The 25,897-nt window shown below is 43.4% G+C and overlaps 1 protein-coding gene across 1 annotated transcript in view; it reads left to right on the top strand.

Moving 5' to 3' along the window:
- Nucleotides 1-6,834: 6,834 nt before the first annotated feature.
- Nucleotides 6,835-25,897, top strand: part of LOC147887120 (putative clathrin assembly protein At2g01600) — a 31,839-nt gene continuing 12,776 nt past the window's right edge. The window contains exons 1-14 of the mRNA XM_087394034.1: nt 6,835-7,758; nt 7,915-7,984; nt 8,891-8,988; nt 9,714-9,855; nt 9,949-10,052; nt 16,251-16,343; nt 16,515-16,565; nt 16,671-16,736; nt 16,821-16,886; nt 17,112-17,192; nt 17,365-17,445; nt 17,580-17,771; nt 17,870-17,945; nt 18,058-18,191. Coding sequence (XP_087250160.1) covers nt 7,660-7,758; nt 7,915-7,984; nt 8,891-8,988; nt 9,714-9,855; nt 9,949-10,052; nt 16,251-16,343; nt 16,515-16,565; nt 16,671-16,736; nt 16,821-16,886; nt 17,112-17,192; nt 17,365-17,445; nt 17,580-17,771; nt 17,870-17,945; nt 18,058-18,191 — 1,353 coding nt within the window. The 5' untranslated portion in view covers nt 6,835-7,659. The remainder of the gene's footprint in view (nt 7,759-7,914; nt 7,985-8,890; nt 8,989-9,713; nt 9,856-9,948; nt 10,053-16,250; nt 16,344-16,514; nt 16,566-16,670; nt 16,737-16,820; nt 16,887-17,111; nt 17,193-17,364; nt 17,446-17,579; nt 17,772-17,869; nt 17,946-18,057; nt 18,192-25,897) is intronic.

Raw genomic sequence — 25,897 nt, 5'->3', positions numbered from 1 at the left:
ATGAGTACCAAGTAGCTTTCGATGTTGTCAATGGCAAGGTTTGCAGTAGTGCCACAAGAACCTACCTCTCTTAAAATGAGGTAGATACACAAGACCCATTGCCAATTGCTGCACTATTAATGCTTGTCTTGCTGTCCTAATGCTAACGTTGACCCTATGTGTTACCAGGTTATAGCCAACCTCATTTTGCAGGTGCTCACTTGGTAGTGTACAAGAACTCTGTCGATTTTTTTTTTGAATTTTCAGCCCCCAAAAATCACTCCATCTCTCGCTACAACTTCATGTCGGCCACATCACCATGTTCCATCAGTGTACAAGACCTCTTTTCCACAGAGGAACTCGACCCCATCAATGAAGCCTCATATGCTTTCCCACCTTCCATTACTCCCTCATCTTCCCGCACCATTTCCACCTCCCTCCTGGATCAAATAGAGCAGGATCCTTCCGCACAATAAGCATAAGCTAGTTCGATGATTAATGTATACGAAGAGGATATGGATACAGCCTGGACACTATTTAGCACAACACCACAACCACCACCGCCCTCACAACTTGACACCACACCCAATGCTGACCCCAATTCCACCATCATTAGCACCGACCAATTATCACACCCATCCACCTCATAGCACACTTCCATGGATACGTACCAGTAGCTGGTCGACCAGGAGGGACCCAAAGATATGAGTACAACTACATGGTATAGGATTCTCAAGCCCATGCTCTTCTTAAACATCGAAGGGCCATATGAAGAGGAGGGGAAAGAAGAAGTGGATGAACATCCACATGAAGAAAAGGACCAGCCTTAAGAGACAACTCGTGACCATGACACTTGGTATGAGGCAATTTGACTTTTTGCATGGTTGAGGATGGGGCAAGGATGTTGTAGACATTGACAAGTGGAAAGGAAAGCTGCAGAGCTTCCACCTAATCCATAAGGACATAATGGAAGTATGTGCTATACTATAGTCACTAAAACATATATAGATGCAGGTCTCCAACCTCAATGGTGGATACCCTTTTGAAGGTTGAGGGATTTTGGCGAACTTAATATTCAATGGGGCCTGAATGGTGCATTGATCCCACGTACATGCCTCTAAGACGCTGTTGGAGCTAGCCAGATTTTGAATGAATGAAGGCAGCTCAAATGGAGAAATTTAATACTACCTTCACCTCGGTCCCAGATCCTGCAATCATCGCCCCACGATGCACTTTTTCAAGTTGCTTATCATTTTACTTTGGGATATACCTACACTGGACCCACTAGCAAAAAAGAATCAACAACAGCTCAAGGTTGAGATTATTTTCAACTTGAATGAGGGGCCCCTATTTCCTCAGGTGATGCGCTTGTATGTATGTGTTTGCAATCTTCATGGTCATCAGATTCAGACATGTGAAGACAGGTTGGAGACATATCTTGGGAAGCTGCTCCATCGGTTTTGCTGCATTTCCCATAGGACCTTTGATTGGTACAGAATCATGAACAACACCTTGAAGTCTGTGCCATGCACCAGACACAATCCGACGGGGATGGATTGTTAACAGGAAGGGGGCATGTTAGCTGCAATGGTTAACAGTTCACATGTTGCACTGACATACCAGAGAGGTAGGAGAAGGTGTGAGGATTATAATATGCTATCTGCCTTGGAGCCATATGGGCCTAAGTGTTTGTAACATGAGAATGAGAGAGGTACAAGAGAGTACAAGGGTTAGCCTGTAAGAAAATAGTATGCAGCGGAAGATAACAACAAAACGCAAGTGCACGATGGAAAGCTGGAGAGAATACAAAAACTTCTGATATACCAAACTGCTGATACAACTGATGGTTGGCTGTCCACCCGTGCGCTCTACAGACAGAGCTTCGATGGTGATCTAAACAGATGCTGGACGGAGGACTATGAGCGTGAAGAACTGGTGATCTGATGATACTGGACAGGGGGTGGCCACTATTATATAGTGTAAGTCGGTTGATGGTCGGCCTTGTAATAGGCAGTCGGCCTAATAGACAGTCGGCCTGGAAGACCAGCCGACCCTTCAGAAAACATGCCGGCGGGCAGATGAAGGATCGCGCATAGGTCATACCATCGGGCCTGGGGCTACTGGCAGCCCTCGGACCCTGTCGCTGGGGGCTTTGCCCCCAGACCCCCACCGGGGGGGCTGCGCCCCCCGGACCCCTTGCTATCGGGGGGGCTATCGCCCCCCCGAACCCCCCCTTTTGCAGACAGGTATCTACTCTTGGCTCCTAAGCCGTCTCATAACCATCTAGTCTACTCTAAGACCCCTTCCAGTGTCTAAACTGGGGATCCCTCCCAATATCCGATACCCATCATGGCTTCTCCTCATATGGGGGCCTTACAACATTGGGTACACAGAATATTGGTGGGTTACATGAGAGGTGGACATTTGAGCTAACTCTAACATAGCCCTCCCTTCAAAAGGTGGAATGTATTTAAGGCCAAAAGTTTGGTTTTGGTCTTCATTGTGTACTTACAACATTGGGAATGGAAGCTCTCTTTCTCTACATTCTCTTGCACTTGAGTCTTCTTGTTTCCATTGCTAGTTGCCTTGTGATCGCCACTGCCCCCCCTTCACCATTCTCTCCCTCTTCTCATCCCCATTCCCTTCTCTCATACTCTCCCCTCTTCTTTCTCTCTCTCTTCAGTCTCGTGGAATTACTTGAACACAATCCGGTAGGCACTTGGGTGACACAAGTGTGAGGGTTGTGAATATGAAGCTCCAACAAGGAGTTGTTCAGGAGTGAGGACTTTGACGGCATTCTTCCAAGATCCCCACGACACGTGAGTTGGACTACACAAATGGATGTTGAAATAAAATATAGGTTGCTAAGAAAGCAAAAGGCCAAAAAGAAAAGAGTGTGTGTCGATGTAGATGACTCAAAAGAACTTCTACCATGATTTAATACGTGTAGCCTTAATCTACCATGACTTAAACATAGAGTCGTGTGTAGTCTTAATCTACCATGATTTAAACATAGAGTATTATGTGTGTAGTCTTACTTAGAGTCATAGTCTTATGTAACAGATGTATGTGGAGTTGAAGAAGAATTATGCATAGAGATGTAGGTGAAATCTTAGGCTTATAAAAAAATTGGAAATCAAATTTATAACATCTTTTTTCTTTGAAGTTTTACTGCATTTGATCAATCCTTCATTTGAATCTTGCATACATGAGGAGATTCAAAAACTAAAATATATGTATAAGTGTTTCAATGTAAATAATGACATTTAGATCATGATTATTATAAATTATCTAAATATAAAAATGTGCAAAAATCGATACTGCTGCAAAAAATGAAAATAGGCCTTTTGACCATGAAAATGAGTGCCTATAAACTATTTTGTATGTATCACGATACTTGTTCAATCTTATCCGCTTAGACTATACATGACTTTAAGCTAAACACAAAGAGCATATTGTCTAATATGAATATGTGGAGATATATTTTAAAACACAATGATGGAATATATGGACCTTCAAATGTATTAAAATTCCATTCCAGCTAAATACTATGCAAGTTGAAAATGGCCTATACTTGTTAGGTATATTTTACTCATCCAACATCATATTTTTCCTATAACACTTATGAACTTTTATTGATCGCAGAAAAGGTTCTCCTTTCCAAATAGTAATTTGTATACATATTCACGCTTATAAAAGAATGAATAAGACAATACAACTCTTAGACTCGTGTGTTTCAAGTGGCTACATTTTCTTCCACTTATTGCTGATAGCTCCCATGCAAGATAGAGAGTCGTTATATGTAAATATTCACTATAACATGTGAAACTCTAGCACATAAATAATGAGGATGAAACAATTAGACATGCAAGATCACGATAGAATAGTTTTACCAAGGATTAGAGCCCCTACTGATTAGAAACTAACTAGGCCTTTCAACTTGATGGTTACAAACACAAACAACAATCTATTGATATTTACTTTCTCAATGTCTCGCATTCTTAACGAGTCTCGATGTGGAAGACCAATGCTTATTTTCTATAGTATATTTCAATCTATCGGGCATTTTGCTAGGAAGGTCACATGGATGAATTACTAGTGCATATTTTTTGACTCCTACGAAATGTGATGTAGGTATAATGTTTTGATAATAACTCTACTTGGTTCAACATTAAGATTGTTGTTAAATCATTTGGCTCTCAGGGTCTTGCATTTGGTCACTTTTTGCAAGCATATGTTTACGTATAAGAGAATGCATAAGTAAGTGCATAATGCTGTCATGGAGCCAAGAAGCATGAGTAAAGGCTAGTTAATATATATAAAATGCTTCTTTAATGCCATATTTCAAGCATTTTATAGAAATCACATTGTGTATTATTATATGGACACTATGTTATTGCAAAGATGAAAATTGAAAAAAAAACAATTGAAGAAATTGTAGGTGAGGAGTCAGTTGGCATGTTGCACATATAGCAATAGCCTATAAAATGCTAGGACCAATATTCCCTATGTGTACACATTTAATGTTTTAGACTTGGATATCAATAAGGCTTAAAGTCCAAAAGCGGTACAACATTTGTATATTCATAATGTTACTAATATATGAGCTCACATGCCTACAATGTTTGTAAATACATGTCTAAGTCTTTAGATTCACAATCATTGTCATATTACGCTTATGAGCCACCACAAAGGCACATGGTCATTGATTATACATAAGAGGACACTAGTATGTAGCTTTAAAGCATTATATTCGAAGAAATATGATGTAAGCACACATTATATGTCATGGTAGCATTCAGGCCTTGTTTAAAAGAAAACATTACATGTCATGATGTTAAAGCAAAGCAAAGGGGAAATGCACCTAATAGAATGCTACTAGCAACATATCATATCATCTTTGCCCACCATGCAAAGGGAATATGGTCATCAATAATACACAAGAGGCACACTAGCATGCAACTTTAAAGCAGTGGATTGAGGTAAAAAAGATTTAAAGAGCTGAATGAAAAGCATGTATTCCATGCCATGGTAGGGTTTAAAGGGAAAATTATGTGTCAAGATGGTAATTAAGATCAGGGCAAGATAAGAGGGGCGTGCATGGAATGAATGCTAGTTGTAATAATGGTGACTATTCAATACAATATACCCATTTAAGTGTGAATAAACACCTCCTCTCTCTCTCTCTCTCTCTCTCTCTCTATATATATATATATATATATATATATGCACATTGGCACATATACGAATCACCTAGTGACTTCCCTTCCCCATCACCCTCCTCCTCCTCCTCCTATCCATCCCTTTTCATTTGTTTTCATAATGTTTTCTTTGTACTCATAAGACCTATATGGGGAAGGATGGGGGTTCACCACAACGAAGAATGGGTACATCTTGAATGAAAATTGAAAAATCCAAATATTTGCCTCCCCCAACACGCATGCTCACTCAAGCACAAACACACACACACATGCACGCATGCATGTGCACACACATGCATATGTACATGCACAAGCATGCATGTGCACCTGCACACCCACACACATGTGCACTTGTGTGCATTGCATATATGTACATAAGCATGCGCATGTCCATGCACATAAGTACATATACATGCACATGTCCATACGTATATACACATATGCACACATGTACACATGCGCATGTGCATACACACGCACGTGCATGTGTATACATACATACTTATGCATATACATACATATGCACACAATGTGGTTAACTCTGTGATGAAAAAAACACTCACCCCATGCTATTGGAAAAGAAATTTCATGAGTTGGCATTTTTACATAATGCATGCGTGACCCTGATGGGTAGAATCCTGTTTAGCCACATGATTCCAGAAACTGTTTGGGGTGTGTTTGGGTCACTAACGCTCACAAACATATCACAAGAGTTATCCTTAACCCATCCTACAATTGATATTTTTTCCATCTTTTGTGTTCTCAATTGACATTACTGGGGATTTCATTGAGCTAAATGACATGTTGCTATGAGGAAGGTATTTGGAAAGGAAGAATGACATAAATGAGTTATGTGAATAGCAACTTTGTTTGGCAACCCAAAAATTGCCATATCATAAATGGAGCAACTTTGGTTTAGTTGCCAAAAATGGAAGAAAGCTTCCCCATTCACTAAAATTAGCCAAGCAATATTCATTCTCATAAGCATTCCTCTCCTCATCGCCACTCTTTGCAACCACTCATAACTCCTATTGCTAAGATGGCTAGGTTGAGGCAAATTGGATGGCAAGTTCACTTTGTTGTATTTGAGTTCAAAAGAGCTATGTATCTAAATATGTTCCCCCTACCCCTACTACTTACTTTGTTCTTCCATAGAGAAAAAAAGGTAGGAGCCACTTTGTAGAGTTTTCTTAAGCAAAAGGGAGTTTTCTCCTTTTGAAGAAGAACATCCTTACATGTGGATGTGACCCAACGAGAAATGCATACCAAGAAATGATCCTCATGATGTGGCAACAAGATGAGAATTCTTTTTACCGAAAGGACATGTTGCTATTACTTTTACTTGCTGCTACTTTATGAAAAATATGAAGTGACAGGCATCCCTACATATGGCGGCGGCCAATCGCAATTCCATTTGGCAACGAACATGTTGGGGTGACTTAATACTCAAGGAAATGATAACGAACAAGTGAGCCCCACGAAGGCTAATGAACCCAACATAGGAGTGGGGGAGACACAAAGGTCTACTTACCACCACCACCAACAATTCATGAGAAACAATGCATGTTGAGAGAGGAAAGGGGGCAACAACAACCCATGTGGGGGACTCCTTTTAGCAAAGGAAGGCCATGATGCTACATTAAAGAGGGGGCAATCTTGAAAGGTCAAAAATTTGGGGAAAAAAGGAAAGCTTGATTTTTTTGGAGTGATTGGAAGGGTTCTACTTTCTTGCGTGTGTATACTGTGTGAGAGCGTTTTTGGCTTCTGCAAAAACAAAAAGAGAAGCTTTCTGTGAAGATTTTTGAGCCAAAGAGACTCTTGATTGATCTTCAAAGAGACTCCTGATTGATCGCCTGCAAATCGAAGAAGATCGAGGCTTTTGCAGAGAAATAGCCTTTTGCTTTCGGTCTTTCCCTTGCCTTCAATCCCCTCAGCAGATTGCTCAGCATACCCATACCACCTCGATCACTTTCTTCCTTTCCCCAACCCATCTCTTCCCTCACGCTCGCCAATTGGGCGCTCTCCAATTGATCGCTCCCCCAACGGAGCTCTTTTGGGTTGCATTCCCATCCGCCTATCGATGCTTTCCCTCCCCGACGTGGCGGGATCTGCATTCCGAGACCAGGGCCTTTTCAAACACAAGACGCTTGCTCAGAACATCAAGCCTGGTATATGTACGGAGATTCGGAGGAATGCTACTTTGGGACTCGGGGACGTGAGTCACGTGAGCATTGGGCAGATCAGTGGCAGATAAATTTGTATATAAAAAATCGTAGACCCAACCATTCTGCGTCGATCAGGCGAGAGCCCTCCATTCAGTGGAGCAGAACTCCCTCTTCCCCTCGTGAACTGGAATCAGTTTCTTTTTGTCACATCGATAGTGGTTAAGGAGGGGTCATAGCGCGTTTACTGTTTTTTATGCCCGCGGATCAGCTTCTGTGTTCGGAGGAACAAGAAGGATCAACTTAGGGTGAACGCTATGGCTGGTGGAGCAACGCAACAGAGTTTGCGAAGGGCTCTGGGTGCTTTGAAAGATACAACCCAACTAGGACTTGCAAAGGTTAACAGTGAATTCAAGGTATTGGCCTTTCCAGTTTCTCAGAAATTCAATTCCATTGCCCGAACTTGACTATCGGGATCTAAGACGATCTGTACAACAATTTTGTTTGTAGAAGCATTTTCTAAAATAGTGATTGCGACATTAACAGTAAATTAAATTTCATATGTGGAATAGGACTTGGACATCGCATTGGTGAAAGCTACGAATCACGTTGAATGCCCTCCAAAGGATAAGCATGTGAGAGGCAAGTTTATTCCCTTGCATCTTTTTCAAGTTGTGTGTCCATTAGAAAAGCAAGGTTCAATTTTGACAGACTATTGCTTAGGAAATGAGGTATCCTGTTGATTCCCATGGAGACCCGTCAGGTCTATTGGACCACTAAACTGTCAAGGGCAATTCCAATTTTTTTCTAAAAGCTACCCTCAATGTCATTCACCCATATCTCCATCTACTTTGCTTCAAGTATGAAGCTACCCTCAATTTCTTTCACCTGCATATCTCCATCTACTTTACTTCAAGTTAAACTCAAAAGTGGTTTTTTCTATAGTTTGGAACATTCTTACTGTATCTTCCCAACTGTGTCGTTTCCTTTCTCACTTGGAGTTACATGCCTTACAAATCCTGTTTCTCTTGCAATCTTTCTCCAACTATCAGATTCTATTTCAAGTTTATGGGATCCAACTCGCATTTTAGGCGAAAGCCACCATTTGAACATGGCAATGTGTTCACTAAACTCTGTCGATCTCTCCATGTATCAGCTGTTATTTCAAGTTATATGGGATCTGACCCTCGCTTTACTGAAATGCTGCCTTTCGAACTTGGAGATGTCTCTTTCTAAGCACTTTTGATTTACAGCTTCAGCATGTGGGTGGGCTTGCTAGGGACCGCTGGAAGCAAGTAGAGAAAAGTGTGAGGGTGTGGATATGTATGTGTCATGTGTGATAGCATTTATTTATGCTATGGTCTACACCCACTGTTGAGACCGATGATGTTGGTGTGGATGTAATGGTAGCTATTCCCTGCTATGCATGATGGATTTTGTAGTTTCTAGCTTGTGTGTGTGTGTAAGAGAGAGAGAGAGAGAGAGAGAGAGAGAGAGAGAGAGAGAGAGAGAGAGGTCTCACCAGTTGTAAATTTTTATGTGTTGCAGTCATATTTATGGCAACATCAGCTTCGAGGCCTCGAGCAGATGTTGCTTACTGTCTGCAGGCACTTGCCAGGCGTCTTGCTAAGACTCATAATTGGACTGTAAGTCAGTACTTGAGGGGAATAACTTTATTACACAGATCTGCTTATTAGATGGTTTAGAATGCATTGGTAGTTTTATTTATCTACATTCAAAAGAGGATTGCAAAACTCTGGCAGATTGTTCCTGGGTATCTAGAGGTATTTTACATGTTTAGATCCATCATTCGAGACTAGAACTATGGTCTGGGTTCTGTGAGTGTACTCGGTGTATGCATTGTTTGAGTTAGCAATGAATTGGGACTTTTGTAGATTTATAGAACCTGCTAACAATGAGATGGTGTATCATAGTGTTCAAGCATGAAATATGTTGATATGCAACTTTGTGTGACTGCTGATTTAGGCTCAGCCTCTTTAAATATTTGTGGTAATTATAGGTGAATCCGTCCTGAGAATGCCTTGATCGAAGTGTCTCATTGGTATGAATGGGTGGAGATAAAGGCTAGGGTCATGTATACACAAAGGGTATTGTGTGCGGTCTGGTCAGACAATGCATTGATTTGAGAAGACTACACATTCTGTGTGCAAGCTGCTATGATGTATCTGTAATTGAACAGTGAAGCATGCAGGGTTGTAGCTAGGGAGGTTGCAACCAGACGTGTGTGATGTGCTGAAATTGTATTCTTCACCAGCATTTCTGAAAGATATCATGCTATGATTGGAAGCACGTTGGTGAGTTTGGTTCTGATGCTGGGCTTTTTTCTGATTAATTTTAGTGACGCTTGTAGGTTGCATTGAAAGCTTTGATCGTGATACACAGAACCATGAAGGAAGGGGATCCAACCTTCAGGGAAGAAATCAGCAGTTATCCACGCAGTCGGGGACACATTTTAAATCTATCTAACTTCAAGGATGACTCCAGTCCCAATGGTACGAATTCATCAGTCTCAAAAAGCAAACTCTAGATTGCTCCCAATTGGCCTTGCTTTCTATGTCTAATCTACTTTTGCTTTGTATATCTAGCTTGGGACTATTCTGCATGGGTGAGGACGTATGCCCTATTCTTGGAGGAGCGACTTGAATGTTTTCGTGTTCTGAGATATGATGTTGAAGCAGAGCGCGTCCAGGTGAGGTGATTTGGAGTGGTAAAAGCAAAATTATAGCTACAATGAGAGTGAACATGATATGGTGATTGGTTCCTTACACTTGTCATTCAATGAGGAGTCCCACTAGATTCTCTGAAAATGGGTAGAGTCATAAATACATTTGGGAAAGGGTACTTCTGATAAGGTAGTCTTGTATGCTCTTTCTACCATTGCATAAAAAGGTTGGTGAGATGCAGTGATGCCTTCCAGGTGCACAATATGTCAAGAAATTAACTATGCGGTGTCTCTGTGAACCGTGTTGATACTTAGGTCACTCCTCAGATGAATCCCTACTCTAGGATTAGTAACAAGGCACCTGTATACATGGACTTGAAAACGTTGAACTTACTATTCAAGGAAAATACAAAATGTGCTTTTAATGCTTACATTTTACAAAGCATTAACTTTGTGAGGCTTAGCAGCGACTATCTACTATGACTAGCTAGAGGTTATTATCCATTTCAGCACATCTGAGCTTGGGAGTAAAGTAGCATCTCACCAGCACCAGTATGTGTACTTGGTTTGCATGTGTCCCATACAATAGGTAGGCTGACTCGTGCTACTAGCATTTGGTGGAGGCTCTGAGCTCGACTCGAGTCTCATGTCCCGATCGGCAGATGACTGGCTTTTAGTGTAGCTTTAGTCTGGGCTATGCCCGAGGAGCACGCATTTTAACCTAGGGCAGTAGCTTCTATATATACAAAGTTACGGGTTTCACTGGCATTATCTGAAATTTTCTTTGATGACCGAGCTGAATCACATCTAAGTCACAGATACTCTATACATTGGATTTGATTCAAGCACATTATAATCAAGAGTCCTACATCCTTTTGACCGTTGGTTACTTAGGATAGCAATCAGTGTAGCACATGGGGCCTTCTTTGGGGGGGGGGGGGGGGGGGGGGGAACACAGAGAGAGAGAGAGATCATTTGGGAAGCCCTCCACTTGATGAGGAACTTGGTGTAGGCCTTCTTTTGAATGACACTCTTACTAGGCAACTTTGACGAAATGCTTGACGTATGGAAAACGTTGTGGATTCTAGATGTGTGCAATTCTAACTAGTATTATGAGGTCCTCATTCATGGAAGAACCTGAGTAAGAAAGCAATGGGTTTTAGCAACTTTGAGGAAATGCTTGACATATGGAAAACGTTCTAAATTCTAGATGTGTACAATTCTAACTAGTAATATGAGGTCCTCATTCATGAAACCTTCCTTGGTTGGATACTTGTATTTAGAAGAACCTGAGTAAGAAAGCAATGGGTTTTGGCATTTGTTCTCCTCCCAGTTGTAGAGCCCTAATTCAAGCTCATCTTGAGTTGGAAGTGTAGGGGTATGGCTTAGGCAAAAGATGGTGTCCCATTGTATCGAGACAACCCTCAGGTGTACCTGCAATAAACAATGGCAAGTTGAGTATTGTCCAAGCCCAATGACCATTGGCCCCATCTTACCCGATCATACCTACAGTAGCTTCAAATTTAGACGCTTACAATAATCGTGTCCCTTAAATCCTGGAGCTTGTATACCAAACCCATATACGGATTCCTTGACCTATTCTTAGGTGGAAGTGAGTCCTAGCTAGCTTGGCACACGACATACTTTCCCCCTTTAAGGGCATTATGTTGTCATGAATAAAGTTAGAAATCTTTCTTAAGACTACAAACACTTTCCGAAGGAGCGTCATCCTTAAACCTACCTTCCACTTGCTTAAATGCTTATAACAAGCATTGCTTCAAGTTTTTTTAGCTCTTTGATCTAGAACTATCTGAAGTCCGAGGGTGTTTGACTTGTCTGTTGTATGGCTTCACTCATGCCCACTTCCAACTTCGGGGAGAATGGCAAATTGGATGGGACTAATTATTCTTTCTAGGAAGGTTTGATATTGACAATAGGTACAGAAGTGAAGCTCAAGGATACTTTGGATGCCTCTTGAAAGGTCATTCAGCCTGCAAACCGGAAGAGTGAAGGAAAGGTATTGCAAGGCGCTGTCCATGATTATTGGAACTGCCTTAGACAGGATGATTCTGCACATTCAAGTTGTGGATTTTCCTTTGAAGCATGTAATGAAATGAACAATAAAGCGATGATTCTTCACTCCAGGACCAGCAGTTGTTCACAAAGGTAATGGAGGAAGGAGGTATTGCTCAAGAGCACTTGATAAGGGTGAAGGTAATCAGGGATCAACGTAGCGGTTGGTCTTTTTGGGGCGAGTGATGCTTGGTGTTTCCCCTTTCGGCCAACTCCTAGCACGAAGACATGCTCCTGCTGTCTATCGCAGGTGTCTGGCTCCAACTAAATCCTTGTCTCACCTTTTTTGGCATTGCCTTGAGACTCGTGATTTTTACTCTTTCCTGAGCAACGTCTCCAGGCACGATCCCCCCCCCCCTTTCTCTTTCGTTTTCTTGTTTATTTTCTTTGTAGAATTTCGGACTTTAGAACAACAAAAATCTGAATTTGTAGGATTGGATATGTTCTAGTCTTACAAAGGTATATTTAATGTAGTATTATGTGTACAATGCCAAGGCGATCGGTAAGGGTTATGGCATTGACTAGATAGATCTAAGGCCATTGGTGTATCTACTTGTGAAAATGTGCCTAGGGGCAAGTAAATTAAAATGTATCCCAAGAAGGGGTAAAAAGGTGCATCAAAGATACGTGTTAATAATGTGACATTTGGCATCTAGATCTCTCTACGGAATTGAGGCTTTGCAGCTCAACAATGAAATTGAAAAATGTATGTACGTGAGGTTCTTGGCTGCAAAGAATGGCTAGCAGGATGATGAGTGTGCCATAGCCCATGGGATCTCGCGGGGGATTCACAGCAGATTGATAGGAATCTATCATTTGCCCACCCTCCTGTGCAGTCCTAGGATCATCCACAGAGGAGTGATTTGTTTTCTCCTGCTGGCCACCCATTTACTGTAGGTCGACCGCCTTCTGGGGCTGGTCGCCTTCTTCCAGGAGCCACATTGGTCCTGCTACAGCCACTATTTGCAGCACAGCAACTACGCCTTGGTTGCTTACAGGTTGCACCCACAAAAGCATGCCTTGCTGCAGCAGATTGCGCCTTGTTTCCTCCTGATGTGTTGCCCCTGTAGCAGTGTGAGTTATGGCCATGCAATTGCAGCATGATTGACAGCAGTAGCGTATTGCAGCCCTGTTTGATCACCCTGTTGCAGCCCCTGCACCTACAGTAGCACTGTAGCAGGGACTTGCAGCCATGATTTACAGTAGTAGCGTATTGCAGCCCTGCTTGATCGCCCTATTGCAGCCCCTGCACCTACAGTTGCAGCCATGATCTGTTTGCTACAGAAGCGTGTTTATTGCAAAGCTTGGTCGCCCCTGTTCAGCCTAGACTTTCATCGATTTTCTGCAGCCTAGTTCGCCTTGGCCCTTATTTGGTAGAGTCCATTCAGTAGCGAGATTCTTCCAGAAACTGATCGCCTATTTCAAGTGCTGAATTGTACCCATCCCACAGTGCAGAATTCAGCCTAGTTGCAGCTCTCTTCTACCTTCTACAGGGTCGCCCTATGGCAACCATTCTTCTGGTTCGTTTCTGGTTGGTGATTGTTCACGATTAAAGCTGCCCTGGTGGAGTAGTTCGAGGCTTCTAGACACAAATGATTCTAGAGATCTTGAACTTGAGGTTTGATTGTGGAAGGTGCAGGGTATTTTGAGCAGTAAAGGACAAAGGCTATTGAAATCATGCATGAGTTTTGAACAGGGGGGCTTTCTATCCCGTTTTTAAATTGGCTTTGTTTGAATTTGGGGATTTTTGTGTTATTCGAGCTCTTTTGCAGTTATTTGGGTTGCAGTGTTTCCCTAGTATAGGGCAAGGACACACGTTTTAGTTGGCTTTACAATTTGGAGTTTTGGACAATTTCAGGTGTTTGAGGTATGGTTGTTTTGTGATCTGGCTTATGCGATTGTAATCACAGTTTTGGACAGTGTGTGTTAAAAAAAAAACCATAGTAAACTCTTTAGACCCAAACTTAGAACTCGATGAATAGGTGTAAATGGAAATTGTAGGAGAAACCTCACGGGTGGACCTTGTAGAATCTGGAGTCCGGCGGACCCAACAGGTGTCGTGCACTATGGCCTGTACATGTTTGGTAGGATTCTATTGTAGTGGATGCCTTACAGCAAATTATAAAGCAAGAGCTACACGCTGATCCGGGGCAATTACAGTTAAGGAGGATGGTTCAAGCACTGTCTACGAGACCATTGAGAGAAGACAAAGGAAAGGCTCCGATGGAGCCAGTCTGTGTGCATTCGGTTGAACCTGTAAGGTTTTAGTGCCTAATATTGAAATTAGACGGGAATAGTATTTTGATCGGATGGCAGACGGTAGCTTTGATTTCATGGGGGGCTGCTTAACATGAATGGGACGCGGCATCTGCATTTGTGAAGTGAGCCATTACATCAAGAAAATCCGCGAGGCCTCTCCCATATTTGCTAATGCAGCGGATAGATGGCGGCCAAAACAACAGCGGGATGAAACAGCATCCACTACTTGGGAAGGGCTCAAAAAGGGATTTAGAAAGCATTTCCTGCCTTCCGACAAAGCGTCCTGGGCTTGGGATGAGTACAAGTATCTTTGTCAGAAGACTTTATCAGTAGCCAAGTACATTGATTATATCAGTAGCCAAGTACATTGATAAGTTTGGGAAATACTCATGAAAATATTTGAACCTCTTCCTCACTTAGTGCAAGTAAAGATTATATCTTTGGACTGAATGACAGGATTAAGATGGGAGTTAGGGACTAAATATGCACATTGGATGAAGCAATAGCTATTGCACTGAACTATGAGTAGAGAGATGAAATGAGCAAAACTGGCTGCTAGAGGCAAGACGAGTGGGTTTATGCAAGCAGGGGATCAGTGTGAGTATGCAAAGAAATTTGGGTTTCAAAAGAGGTGGGTTCGAAAGTCTAGTGTCCCACACACACACCTTCCTTATATTTACTGACCAATCATTGTACCTGAACCCAACTGCAAAGGTAATACTTACTAAAGGGGTTTGTGTGTGTGTAGATGGATAGATAGATAGATAAATATTTGCTACTCCTGGTCCTCCTGGATGATGGCCCAAGTCTGGCTGATCTGCTGCTCCAATCTGCTCCTGAATTGCTGATCCAAATGGATGAAATATGAGCCCCAAGGGCTTCCCTTTTATAGTGCCAATGGCCCCCTGACCCAACAGCCTATTCTGGCTGACAAACCTGCTGGTCTGTGGGGCCTGACTTGGCTGGCTGCGGCTGACCAGCTTTTCACTGGCCCGCCTGGCCTTCTGGCATGCAGCCACAGCCTAGGCCATGTACAGCCCCCGTCGGGGTCTATTCCTGCCCCAAACAAGCCCCCCTGCCAGTCAACCACCTTTCCTGCCCTGCTGCTCTGCGTTTTCCTGGATCTGTTCCAGCTCCTGCCCCAGCTCCTTGCAGCCTTTTGGATGCCTCCAAACCCGTCCGTACAGATGCAACAGACCTCCGTACAATTCCTGTGAGATCCTGGGACTGCTGCAGACTGACATGTGGACTCTCCGTAAAATTCTGTCCACCAGGGAGGCTCTAACAAGCCAGGTACATTCTTACATGTGCTGCCCACATGGCAGCCTATGTGCTGCCCATGTGGCAACCCCTTTCTTGTCTTTTCTTAGTTCGTATGCTGCCCACATGGTAGCCAATGCGCTGCCCATGTGGTCGTCTCATCCTATCATGGTCCATCTCCCCCACATCTTTTCTCATATTGGGGCTTACAAATGTGGAGGTGACCAGCTATATTCGAACAACTAGTTCATCAAGATTACTAAAAGGCATTCTCCAAGTGACTTGATCTTGTATATCCTTAAAGTAGTCCATAATCAGATTCTTTGTGTTGCACCATGCAAGATTTTTCTCGCAACCTGTACCTTAATATGATCTGTGTCCAACATCCCACAAGTTGTCCTTCCCTTACATAATGGGGAGGCAAGCCCCAACTTGGACGACCCTAAGCCAGACCTAGAGCGGACCCTTGCGAATTTCTTAACATTTGCAACATCTTATAGATAGGAGAGGATGCCAGTCTTGTTTAAAGGTATTTTGTGTTAGTCAAAGATTAAGCAGAAAGTATGTGATTTTACTTGTGATACTCTTCTGAAACTTTCTTCTTGAGTTCTTGGAATCTGCTTGCTCTTGTAGGGTCACAGTCGAACAAGGGATCTGGATACAGAGGATCTTTTGGAGCAGTTACCCGCATTGCAACAGCTACTGTACCGTCTGATTGGATGTCAGGTATCCGAGTACCCTGGAGACTAACTGTTTTTGCTATTAACTATCAAATAGCAGTTGATATTCATGCCATTGTCATGACTGAAAATGTCAATAATTCAAGAGGAAGAGAGTGCCTATTGATGGGTATTAATATATGCAACCATGGGTTTGCCTCCTGTGGGGTTGTTACAGCCAGAAGGAGCAGCAAGGACTAACTTTGTAATCCAGTATGCTCTTGCTTTGGTATGAACAAAGAGTCTGCAGCCCTCTTTCCTTTATACTTGAGTGAATGCCCTATTGTTTTGCAACTTACTATTCTTTAATTCCCTGGTTCTTGTGTTGGTACAGGTATTGAAGGAGAGCTTCAAGCTGTATTGTGCAGTCAATGATGGGATCATCAACTTGATAGACAAGGTATGAGGTGGTTCTGTTTGCCTTTTGTGCCTGAGAAAGCAATATGTATGGTTCCTAATAGCTGACCATCTCAGTGGTTTGCAGTTTTTTGAGATGCAGCGACATGATGCAGTGAAAGCGCTTGAAATCTATAAAAGGGCTGCACAACAGGTGCTATGATGGGATATACTTCATTCCTTTCCCCCTTTTTGGGCCCTTGCATAGGTGCTTGTAGATTCTGTGTTACATTCAGAGGGATTGTTGGATATTTAGGAAATGATTTCTTGTAAGATGTGTCTCGGGTGCCATGCATATTTCAGTGCACCAGCATGAAGTGCACTGCACGTAGAACTCTTGTCGAGAGAATAAGCATAAACATGCTATGTGATGTGGCAGGCAGAGAGGTTGTCTGATTTCTATGATGTTTGTAAGAGCTTGGAGCTGGCACGCAACTTTCAGTTTCCATCACTTGCTCAGGTCCAAACTATTGTTCTGATACAGTGGACTCCAATTTTTATCAGCTATGCCAGTGTGCAGGCCATCAAAAAGTGGTGCTTTGCTTTTAGTTTTTTGTTTGTGGCGTCTTCAGCACATCCATCTGAGGAAGTTGACGTGTTATTTGTAACTTTTATTATGGTTGTTTTTGCAGCCACCTCAATCTTTTCTGGCAACTATGGAGGATTATGTTAAGGAGGCACCTCGTCTCATGCCTGTACCAAGGGATTTTGTGGTGACTATCTGGCCAGAGCTTGTTTTCAAGGACTTTACTATTTTAAAAATTTATCCTGCAATAGTACTTGTGTAAGGTGGTCTATGATGCTTCTTCAACTAGGTCAGCTTGTATTTTCTGTTTCTTTGGTCCAGGATTACAATGATGAAGCTCCATTGACTCGATTGCGCATCACTTATCATGAGAAAGGGGAGGAACCAGAATCAGAGTCTTCTCCAGCACCTGCAAATTCAGAAACACTTGCTGGTCCCCAGTCACAAGCACCACCACCACCACCACTAAAGGAGAGTGTTGGTGGTCCAGATTCTGAGAGTAGTGATCTTTTGGCAAGTGGACACTTTTCCATATTTATCTTCTATGGAGTCCATGGAAAAGTCTTTTGTTTCCAGAACCTTATCGTATTTTGGTTTATCTTGGCTTTCAGGGCTTAGGTCAATTTCATCCCGATGCATCTGCCTTGGAAGAGAGCAATGCTTTGGCTCTTGCTATTGTCCCATCAGGTCATATTGACAGAGACTATGAATATTTTATTGTATTGAATTCATTGATTAGTTTCTTACACTTCAGATTGCATTGGCTCCTGGGATCATATTTGCTTCACCAATTGTGCAGGACCTACATCAAATGGAAATACACCTTATGATCCAAGGGGTGACATAAATCTAGCACCTGGAGCCACAGGATGGGAGTTAGCATTGGTAGACAACCCAAGCAGTAACGGAAGTGCTCTAAGCAACAGCAAATTGGTAAGAATAATGAATTATGAATGATTTGTTTGTACGGGGCATTGCCACTATTTGAGTTTTAATGTCTTGTATGTGAGAGAAATTCACCATGCATGGTGACGCACATAGTGGAAGCAATCTTCAACCAAGAAATGTTCACATGAGAGAAAGATTGGAGATAGAGTTTAGATCTGTATATACACAGCCCAAGCAGGCTGACAATGAATATCACACTGGACGTTAGGTGCCTTCCTTGCACAATTCCTGAGACGGGAGGTGAAGGAACAAGCGAAATGATGCACTACGCCTTGGAGACTCTGGCTCTTTGCAAGTGTTGAAGATTGGAAGAGACAATGGATGCAATGGAAGAGTGGGAGTGGAACACTTATATAGCCCATCTAGTGGGCAGGAGAGGATAGGTCGCCACCTACTAGCCAACTAGCCGACCTGGCCAACCTGCTACACCATCATGCTGACATCATCATCAGCAGCAGTCATACGCTGCCATGTGTGCAGCTGTATACTGTCTATGTCATATTGTTATTGCTTGCTATAGTCAACACTCCAGCAGTGGAAGATTGTATGAGCGTATGCCTAGAAACCACACAATGCTAATTCAAATCTCAAAATTTTCCTTAAATGTGTACATGTGCTTAGAGAGATACAGATAGTTATTGAACAATGCTCAGGAGAGTAGAAATCGTAATTATATATTGTTCCAAAAATGAACCAAAACCTTGTACAAAAGGTGTGCACAGTGTGCCACCATCTAGCAGCAAGGTGCTGCCTAGATGTTTACCCCTGACACTACAAAACTGCGCTTCTACCTCCTCGTGGCACCTTCAAAACACTGTTAGCCTGCGTGCTTTTCTAGAACTTCTCTGCACTCATAGTGATGCCCTGCAAACACGCTTCCTTCGCAGCCATACACCCTGCGACTGTCTGCTGCAGGTTTCCTGCCTGCCCTGCCCTGTGTTTCTGGTTCAATCTGCACCTTTAACCTCCACAGATCTGGAGGCCTCTGACCACCTCTAACAACCAGTTTTGCTGTCCTTGCAAGGTCTTTGCTGCTCCAGGCTACTGTTGCCTCTGTTGCAGTCTGCTGATAGCTTGCTTTGCTGTCCATGCAGCCCATGTGGCAGCCCTGCATGTCATCCTACATCTGCCCCGTGGCAGTCTTTTTCCTTGCCCACGTGGCACTCTAAAACCCTGCTGGTACACCTCCCCCTTGTCCTCCTCATTTGGAGGCTCAGAGGTGGCTAGATATTCAATTTGCAGCAGTCATATGCTGCCACATCATCATCAGCCATTGTAGTGTGTGGTGTGCCACGAGGCTGTCTGCCGTCAGTATCCACAGTGCAGTGCCACATCAGCACTGTAATTGCTGTTCACTGTGGTGTGGATGCCACGTCATCTCCTCATGTGGTTGAATGCCACCTTTGCATTTATCTGAATGCATAGGGAATATTAGGACATCGGTATGCTGTCTTGAACATGCAGCCCATTTCATTAAAATGATGGATGGATGCATACAGATGCTTATGCCACTTACCTGCATCTATCATGGCTTCTCCGCATATGGGGGCCTTACAAGTGAGCAACTGAGATACAGATGAAGGGTACCATAGGGTGGGCCATTGACCTCCCACACCCCCTCTCAATGTCTAACACTTTGGGCTGTTGCTTTGGTCTGATGTTGAGAAGCTGCAAAGATTCGGTAAGTGTTTGCCCGTGGTTTCCTTGGATCCTTCTCTTTGAGATCTCCGTAGAGCATCTATCTTGGTTCTGGATCTTTGATAGGCACCATCTAGAAAGTCTCTCTTTCCTTTGTGGCATTGTCAATCGTGGTGGCTTTGGAACTTTGGGAACCTTGACTGCTTTCACTAGTTGTTCTGCATCCTCTTTCTCTTTGTGACTGGCTAGCAATGGTGGAAATTAAAACCACAAAGAAATTGAAAGCTATCATAGGAGAGGAGAAGCATCGCCAACAAACTTAAATCAATTCTGCAGCTCAAGAGAGCGAGGTCAATGTTGGATGGCAAAAGACTTCCCAACTGCTTTTGAGCAAAAGCAATGTATACTTACTTGACAAAAGGTCGACAAAAGTACTAAAAGAAAAGACTCTACATGACGCCTACTTTGATGTTTCGCCTCAGACTTTTTCTTCAAAAAGAAAGAAAGAAAGTTTATTAGAGTCTTCGGAGAACCCAGATACAAACAAGCTGAAAGGGTGGAGCTACTAAATGAACATCAACACCCATATTACAGGCTACATGCTACATAGTCATAAAAACCCTCAATACAAAGCCAAAACATAATGTCCACAACAGTATGGCTCTCATCATCACCACTATTATCATGTCATGAGAGTACAAAGCAGAGTCCAACGCAATATCATGAAGGACCCAGCACCCGATGGGACAGTGGTATCATAAAGTCAGAGATAGAGTGCTGCTGACTATCTGTGGGTGCTACCTGGCGTGGTCTCCTAGCAAAAGCTTTGCGTCGGACTAGGGCTATGGTGACCCAAGTCGGTCCTGAACATGGAAGGGATGTCTTGAAATCTCACGCTCATAATTTTCTGCAGAAACACTCTCATAAGAGCTCTCTTTCTCTCTCCCTCTCTCTACACACAGCTAGGGCCCAGGACAACATGTTGGGCTGGACCCCCCCAAAGGTATTTTATTTCTTGAAGAGAGAATCTGTTATAAAGAGTTCAGCGTGGAGCTGTCTAATACAAAATCCAATGTGAATTAATATTACAAGAGCTTCAAGCTCATTTCAAATTGGCAACATGCCACTTGTCTAAAATCTTAATATTACAAGAGCTTCAAGCTCATTTCAAATTGGCAACATGCCACTTGTCTAAAATCTAGACTAAGTCCTATTACATGCTACTAAGGGCAACTCTGGAGTCACGGTGGGTGTCTCCACTGAACAGATGTGCATATATAACAAATATATATAAATATATTTATTCTTTGGTTGACCGCAGTCAACACTCTTGATTATAATCAAGGGGCTTTGACCAAGGGTCGAGGCGCCTTAATTATAATCAAGTCTCTCCAACCGAAGTTGGCACAACTCTCCAACTGAAGTTGGCACATCTTGGTTAACCGTAGTTAATCCTCTTGGCGCATGCCAAGCCTCGTTGACCGAAGTCAACACTCTCTGACCGTAGTCAGCTTTGTGGTTCTTTGGTTACCGCAGCTAACCCTCTTGGTAATAAACCATGTCTCCCCGATCGAAGTCAGGCTTACTTAACCAGAGTCAATTCTCTTTGACAGTAGTCAATTCTTTGACCATTAAAAGAACTCTTTGACCATAATTAACACATATGAAAACTCTTTAATTATGATCAGATAGATGGTCAATTGTACTTTGACGTAGGATATTTACATTGTGGTGACATCCCCTTGGCTTCTATTCAGTTGACCTCAACTGAAAAGCTTCCTTGTAAACATCCAAAAGCTGTGGATGATCGGACATGTCTTCATCCATCCACTTGGCATCCAATGCCGCATAATTCTTGAATTTTACAAGATACTTGTAAAACTCCTTGCCTTGAGGGCCTTTGCGTACAATATGTAACACAATCTGCTCTGGTTGAAGGACCTCCTCCAGCTCATCCACTTTTTGTGGATCCTCTGATGTTGGCTTTGTAGGTTGTGGCCCCTGGAATTTCTTTAGAAGACTCACATGGAATGTATAGTGAATCCTCCAATGCTCTGGCAATACCAACCTGTATGCAACCTCATTTATTCTTTCTGTAACCCTGAAAGGGCCATAATATCTGGAAGATAACTTTGCATACACTTTCTGTTTGCCTTTAAACTTGCGGAGCCTAGCTTTCTCGAACTTTAAAAGTACCCAATCGCCTTCCTTGAGATTTAACTGTCTCCTATGCTTATCTGCAGCTCTTTTATGCTTCTCTTGAGACCTTTCAATTGCTGTCCGGACTTGGCTGTAAGCTGTCTGGAGGTCTCTCACAAACTGTTCAGTTGCAAATATTTCATCCTTGGTCCTCTGGCAGAATTTGTTAGAAATCACCCAACAGAGGGTATGCACAGTGGAAGACTTATTGGAGCTCACTCAGTGTGTGTGGGGTGTGGAATGACAAACTTCTTTACTTAATATGTGTCACATAGATTAGATGTGCAGACTCATCAATAGACAATGAACCAGCCAAATATAGAGAAACCACCAAAAATATATTTCCGTCCAAAACTATGGACACAATACAAAAGATATAGATCCAGAGTCCCACCAATGGTGTGGTCCTTTGATCTTACCACAAGGTCCTTCTCCTATCAGTCAGTTATCTCTAGACTCGAGTCCGCGTGCTCCACCTCGAGCTTCTGTAGACTATCCATCCAGATCCCTTCCACCTTGCTGTCTTTGCACCAGCCTAGGTGGCAGCTCTCTCAGCTCTTAATCTGCAGCTCCTTGTGCTCCCTTCACCTCCTGAACATAGGCCCAAGGGAAGCTCCTTTGCTGCTCCTATCTGCTGGCTGTTTTCTGCTGCAAGTGATGAGAAGTGAGGCCTCAAGGACCTCCTTTTATAGGGCCCCAAGGGCTGGCAAAAATACCGACCAGCCTGCAGCAAATTGGCCGACCAGTCTGTGGCTGGTCCAGCCCTATAAGGGCTCACAACCTGGGGCTTTTTGGGCCCACACTTCTAGGGCCTTTGGCCCTCCAATCTAGGCAAGGGCCCAGCCCTATATAACCCTGCCTGGCCAACCTTTGTGGGCTATAAATATGCCCCCCAGGGTCAGTCCCTTGCAGCCCTCCTTGCTGCTGCTTTTGGACACCTGGGTGCCCACTCTCCAGCCCTAAACCAGGGCCTCCAAACAGGCCCAAAACCTGCTCCACATCTGCGCTTATCCATCCTGCACATTCTGCCATCATTGCGCCTCTACCAGGCCCTTCTACAGCAGTGTACAGATCCGTACACCCTGCAGATGTCAGCGCCATGTGATCGCGTCCTATTCTGTGTCCGCTGTGCTGGCTACTGCTTCGCCTTTTGCTGCTGCAGATCCATCCGAGCTCCGGGTACCTTCGATGTTCTTTGATGTGAGGTGCTGCCCATGTGGCAGCCCCCTCTCTTCTTTTTCTCTTTGGCACATCCTGCCCTAGGTCTCCCTCCCCCACGCTCTCCTCATTTGGGGGCTTATAGATGGGGAGGTGACCATTCCAACACCCCCTCTCACCGACACATCTCGGCCCAATGGCAACACGTCGATGAGGATGCTCTAGTAACTCCCTGGTCGTAGTCCTTTGGAACACTTCGATGTCGAAATCTTTTCCTAGCTTTTCATCCAGTGGCTCCTGCTCCACCAGGTCTGGTTCCGCTTCCGCACACCATCCTGGTACACAGGTCCATCTTTGGTAGCACCTCTTGGCACCACCTCCTTCAGTCACGTTCCCGCCTTCGAACTCGAGCAGTCCAGTTGTCACGATCTTCCAGTTGTCCCCCTCATAATGAATGAACAACCTGGAGTCTTCCAGGCGCCATGCTCTGAGGGTCTGTTTCAACCCGTCCTTCTTTTGGCAAGGTTTGCGACCAATGAATATTTCCAGTTTACTTGGACCATGAACTCTTGCTGAGTTCAAAAATCATGTAAGCTGAAACTGCAGACTTTATTTCTTTTCTGACAGAACTATTTGATACAATGGGAATAGTTTCCCCTCTATTCCTAGCAACCACATGATGTACTTTGCCCCTATGTACAAACTCCAGCACTCTTTCAGGAAAAGTCAACTTCACTGCCTTGCGATGAAACCAAGGCATACCCAAGACTACATCATGATGTTTCAGTGGAGAAATGAAGAAGTCTTCCTGATCCACATAACTTTGTACATGAAGATAGAGCTTCCCTATCAAGGGAGTGACTGGCATAGGGTTCCTACAGAACATCTGATCGGCATCCAAAGCCCTGCCCAACTCCTCCGTCTTTATTCCCAGCCTCAGGGCTAGATCCTTTGATATGAAGTTATTAGTAGCCCCTGGATCAAATAAAATCAGCGCTTACTAGTCTCTGACTTTGTCCCATGATAGCAACAATTCTCGTTCTTCTGGGTTTGAAACATGACCTAGTATGTCGGGAATTCCTCCTGCCATTGGTTTTTGCGGTCCCTGTGGCTTCTCTGCCTCTTTTCCCTTCGAAGTGGAAGGCTTTTCTAGGCACTGGGCAGCCACATGCCCCTCTTTGCCGCACTTGAAGCATTTACCCTCTTTCCTGAAAGTTTCAATCTGTTCAGGGGTAAACTGTGGTCTTCCCTTATAGGGCTTTTGCACTTGGTTTCCCCTTCGCTTCTGAGGCTGAAATCCCCTCTTCTGAGCCTTGGGAAACTCTCTTGTTTCAAACTTGGGGGTTGTTGGCTTTTTATCCCCCGGTAACCCTGCCTATAGTGAAGGCACACCAGTAGGATCCTGCATGTACATGAGACTAGCCACATTGGCTGAATGCATGAGATCTGATATTTCTTTAATATCTTTGGTGTTCACTTGGGCTTGTATCTTTGGAGTGAGTCCTGCTCTGTACTTCTTGAGTTGAGTCTTGTCAGAAATATTCTTGAAAGGCGAAACTTGCAAGTATGCGTCCCAAAATTTCTGGTTGTAAGACTCAACTGTATCTTGTGCTTCCATATGAATGCTCTCCCAACCTAGAAGGACATGATCCTGATACTGTTTGGGAATAAAGTGTTTATAGAAAGCTTTCTTGAAGTCCTTCCATTTCCTGGGGCTACATAGTTGGCTGTTTTAGCTATCCACCATGCACTGGCTGTACTTGTGAAGTGTAAACCAACCATACGAAGCTTTGAGGACTCGTTGAACTTTTCTAGGCTAAAGGCAGCATCAAACTGCCCTATGAACTGCATAGCCTTTTCAGCTTGGCCATATTGGCCATTGTAAGTGGCAAATATTACTGACTTCCCACCGTCCTTGAATTCTTTAGTCTCTGCCTTTCTGCTGGACTTCTTCTCCTTCTTCTTCTTCTTCTTCTTTTTCTTCTTTGACTCTGAAGACCCCGAAGAAGGAGGTGATGTCGAGGATGAAGAGGTAGAGCTAGAAGATGAAGACGAACTAGATGAACTGTGATGATGCTTCGCCTTCTTCTTCTTGGGAAGAGGACTTGCACTTTTCCTCTTTTTGCTCACCACCACTTCTTCCTGATCTGTTCCAGAGGGAGGCTTCTCTGGCTTTCCCTCAAAAAGAGGTTGTATACACCATCCTGTGAAACAAGGGATCGCTTGTTGCCTCTCCCAAGTGAGTAATCAACTCTCTGTAGGAATTCTCTTTATTTATTTGCATAGCCTCAGCTTGCTGTACCTGGTTAGACTCTGCCATTCCCTCATGGGATGATTGGGCATGCTGCTGTGAAGCCATCTCTGCAACTTGTCTGAGATCTGCAACTCTCTCATACACACTGTGTAAGCAACTGATGCACTCAGCCTTTGCTTTTCAGAAAGAAAGTACCTCAACAAGAGGTGTCTTGCATTCACAACTTGTGCCAGTAATGGGCTGTCAACTCAAAGCGTACACCCACAAAGTTGCCAAAGCATCAACAACTGTATTGCCCCTTTTCTGGCTGCTGCAAAAAGCACTCAGAATGCATTTAATTGATCTTTCCAATGCACAAAGGCATACATTTTCTCTTTTCTGCAAATCTCTGATTTCTTTGCTTTTCTGCTGCTTTCCTGACAGTAAAGGTCTGACAGATAGG

Source organism: Dipteris shenzhenensis, chromosome 23 (assembly GCF_047967505.1).
Source record: "Dipteris shenzhenensis isolate YYH24624 ecotype China chromosome 23, Dip_SZ_1.0, whole genome shotgun sequence".
In the NCBI taxonomy this organism is placed as follows: domain Eukaryota; kingdom Viridiplantae; phylum Streptophyta; class Polypodiopsida; order Gleicheniales; family Dipteridaceae; genus Dipteris; species Dipteris shenzhenensis.
This window is presented reverse-complemented; position numbering and strand designations above follow the sequence as displayed.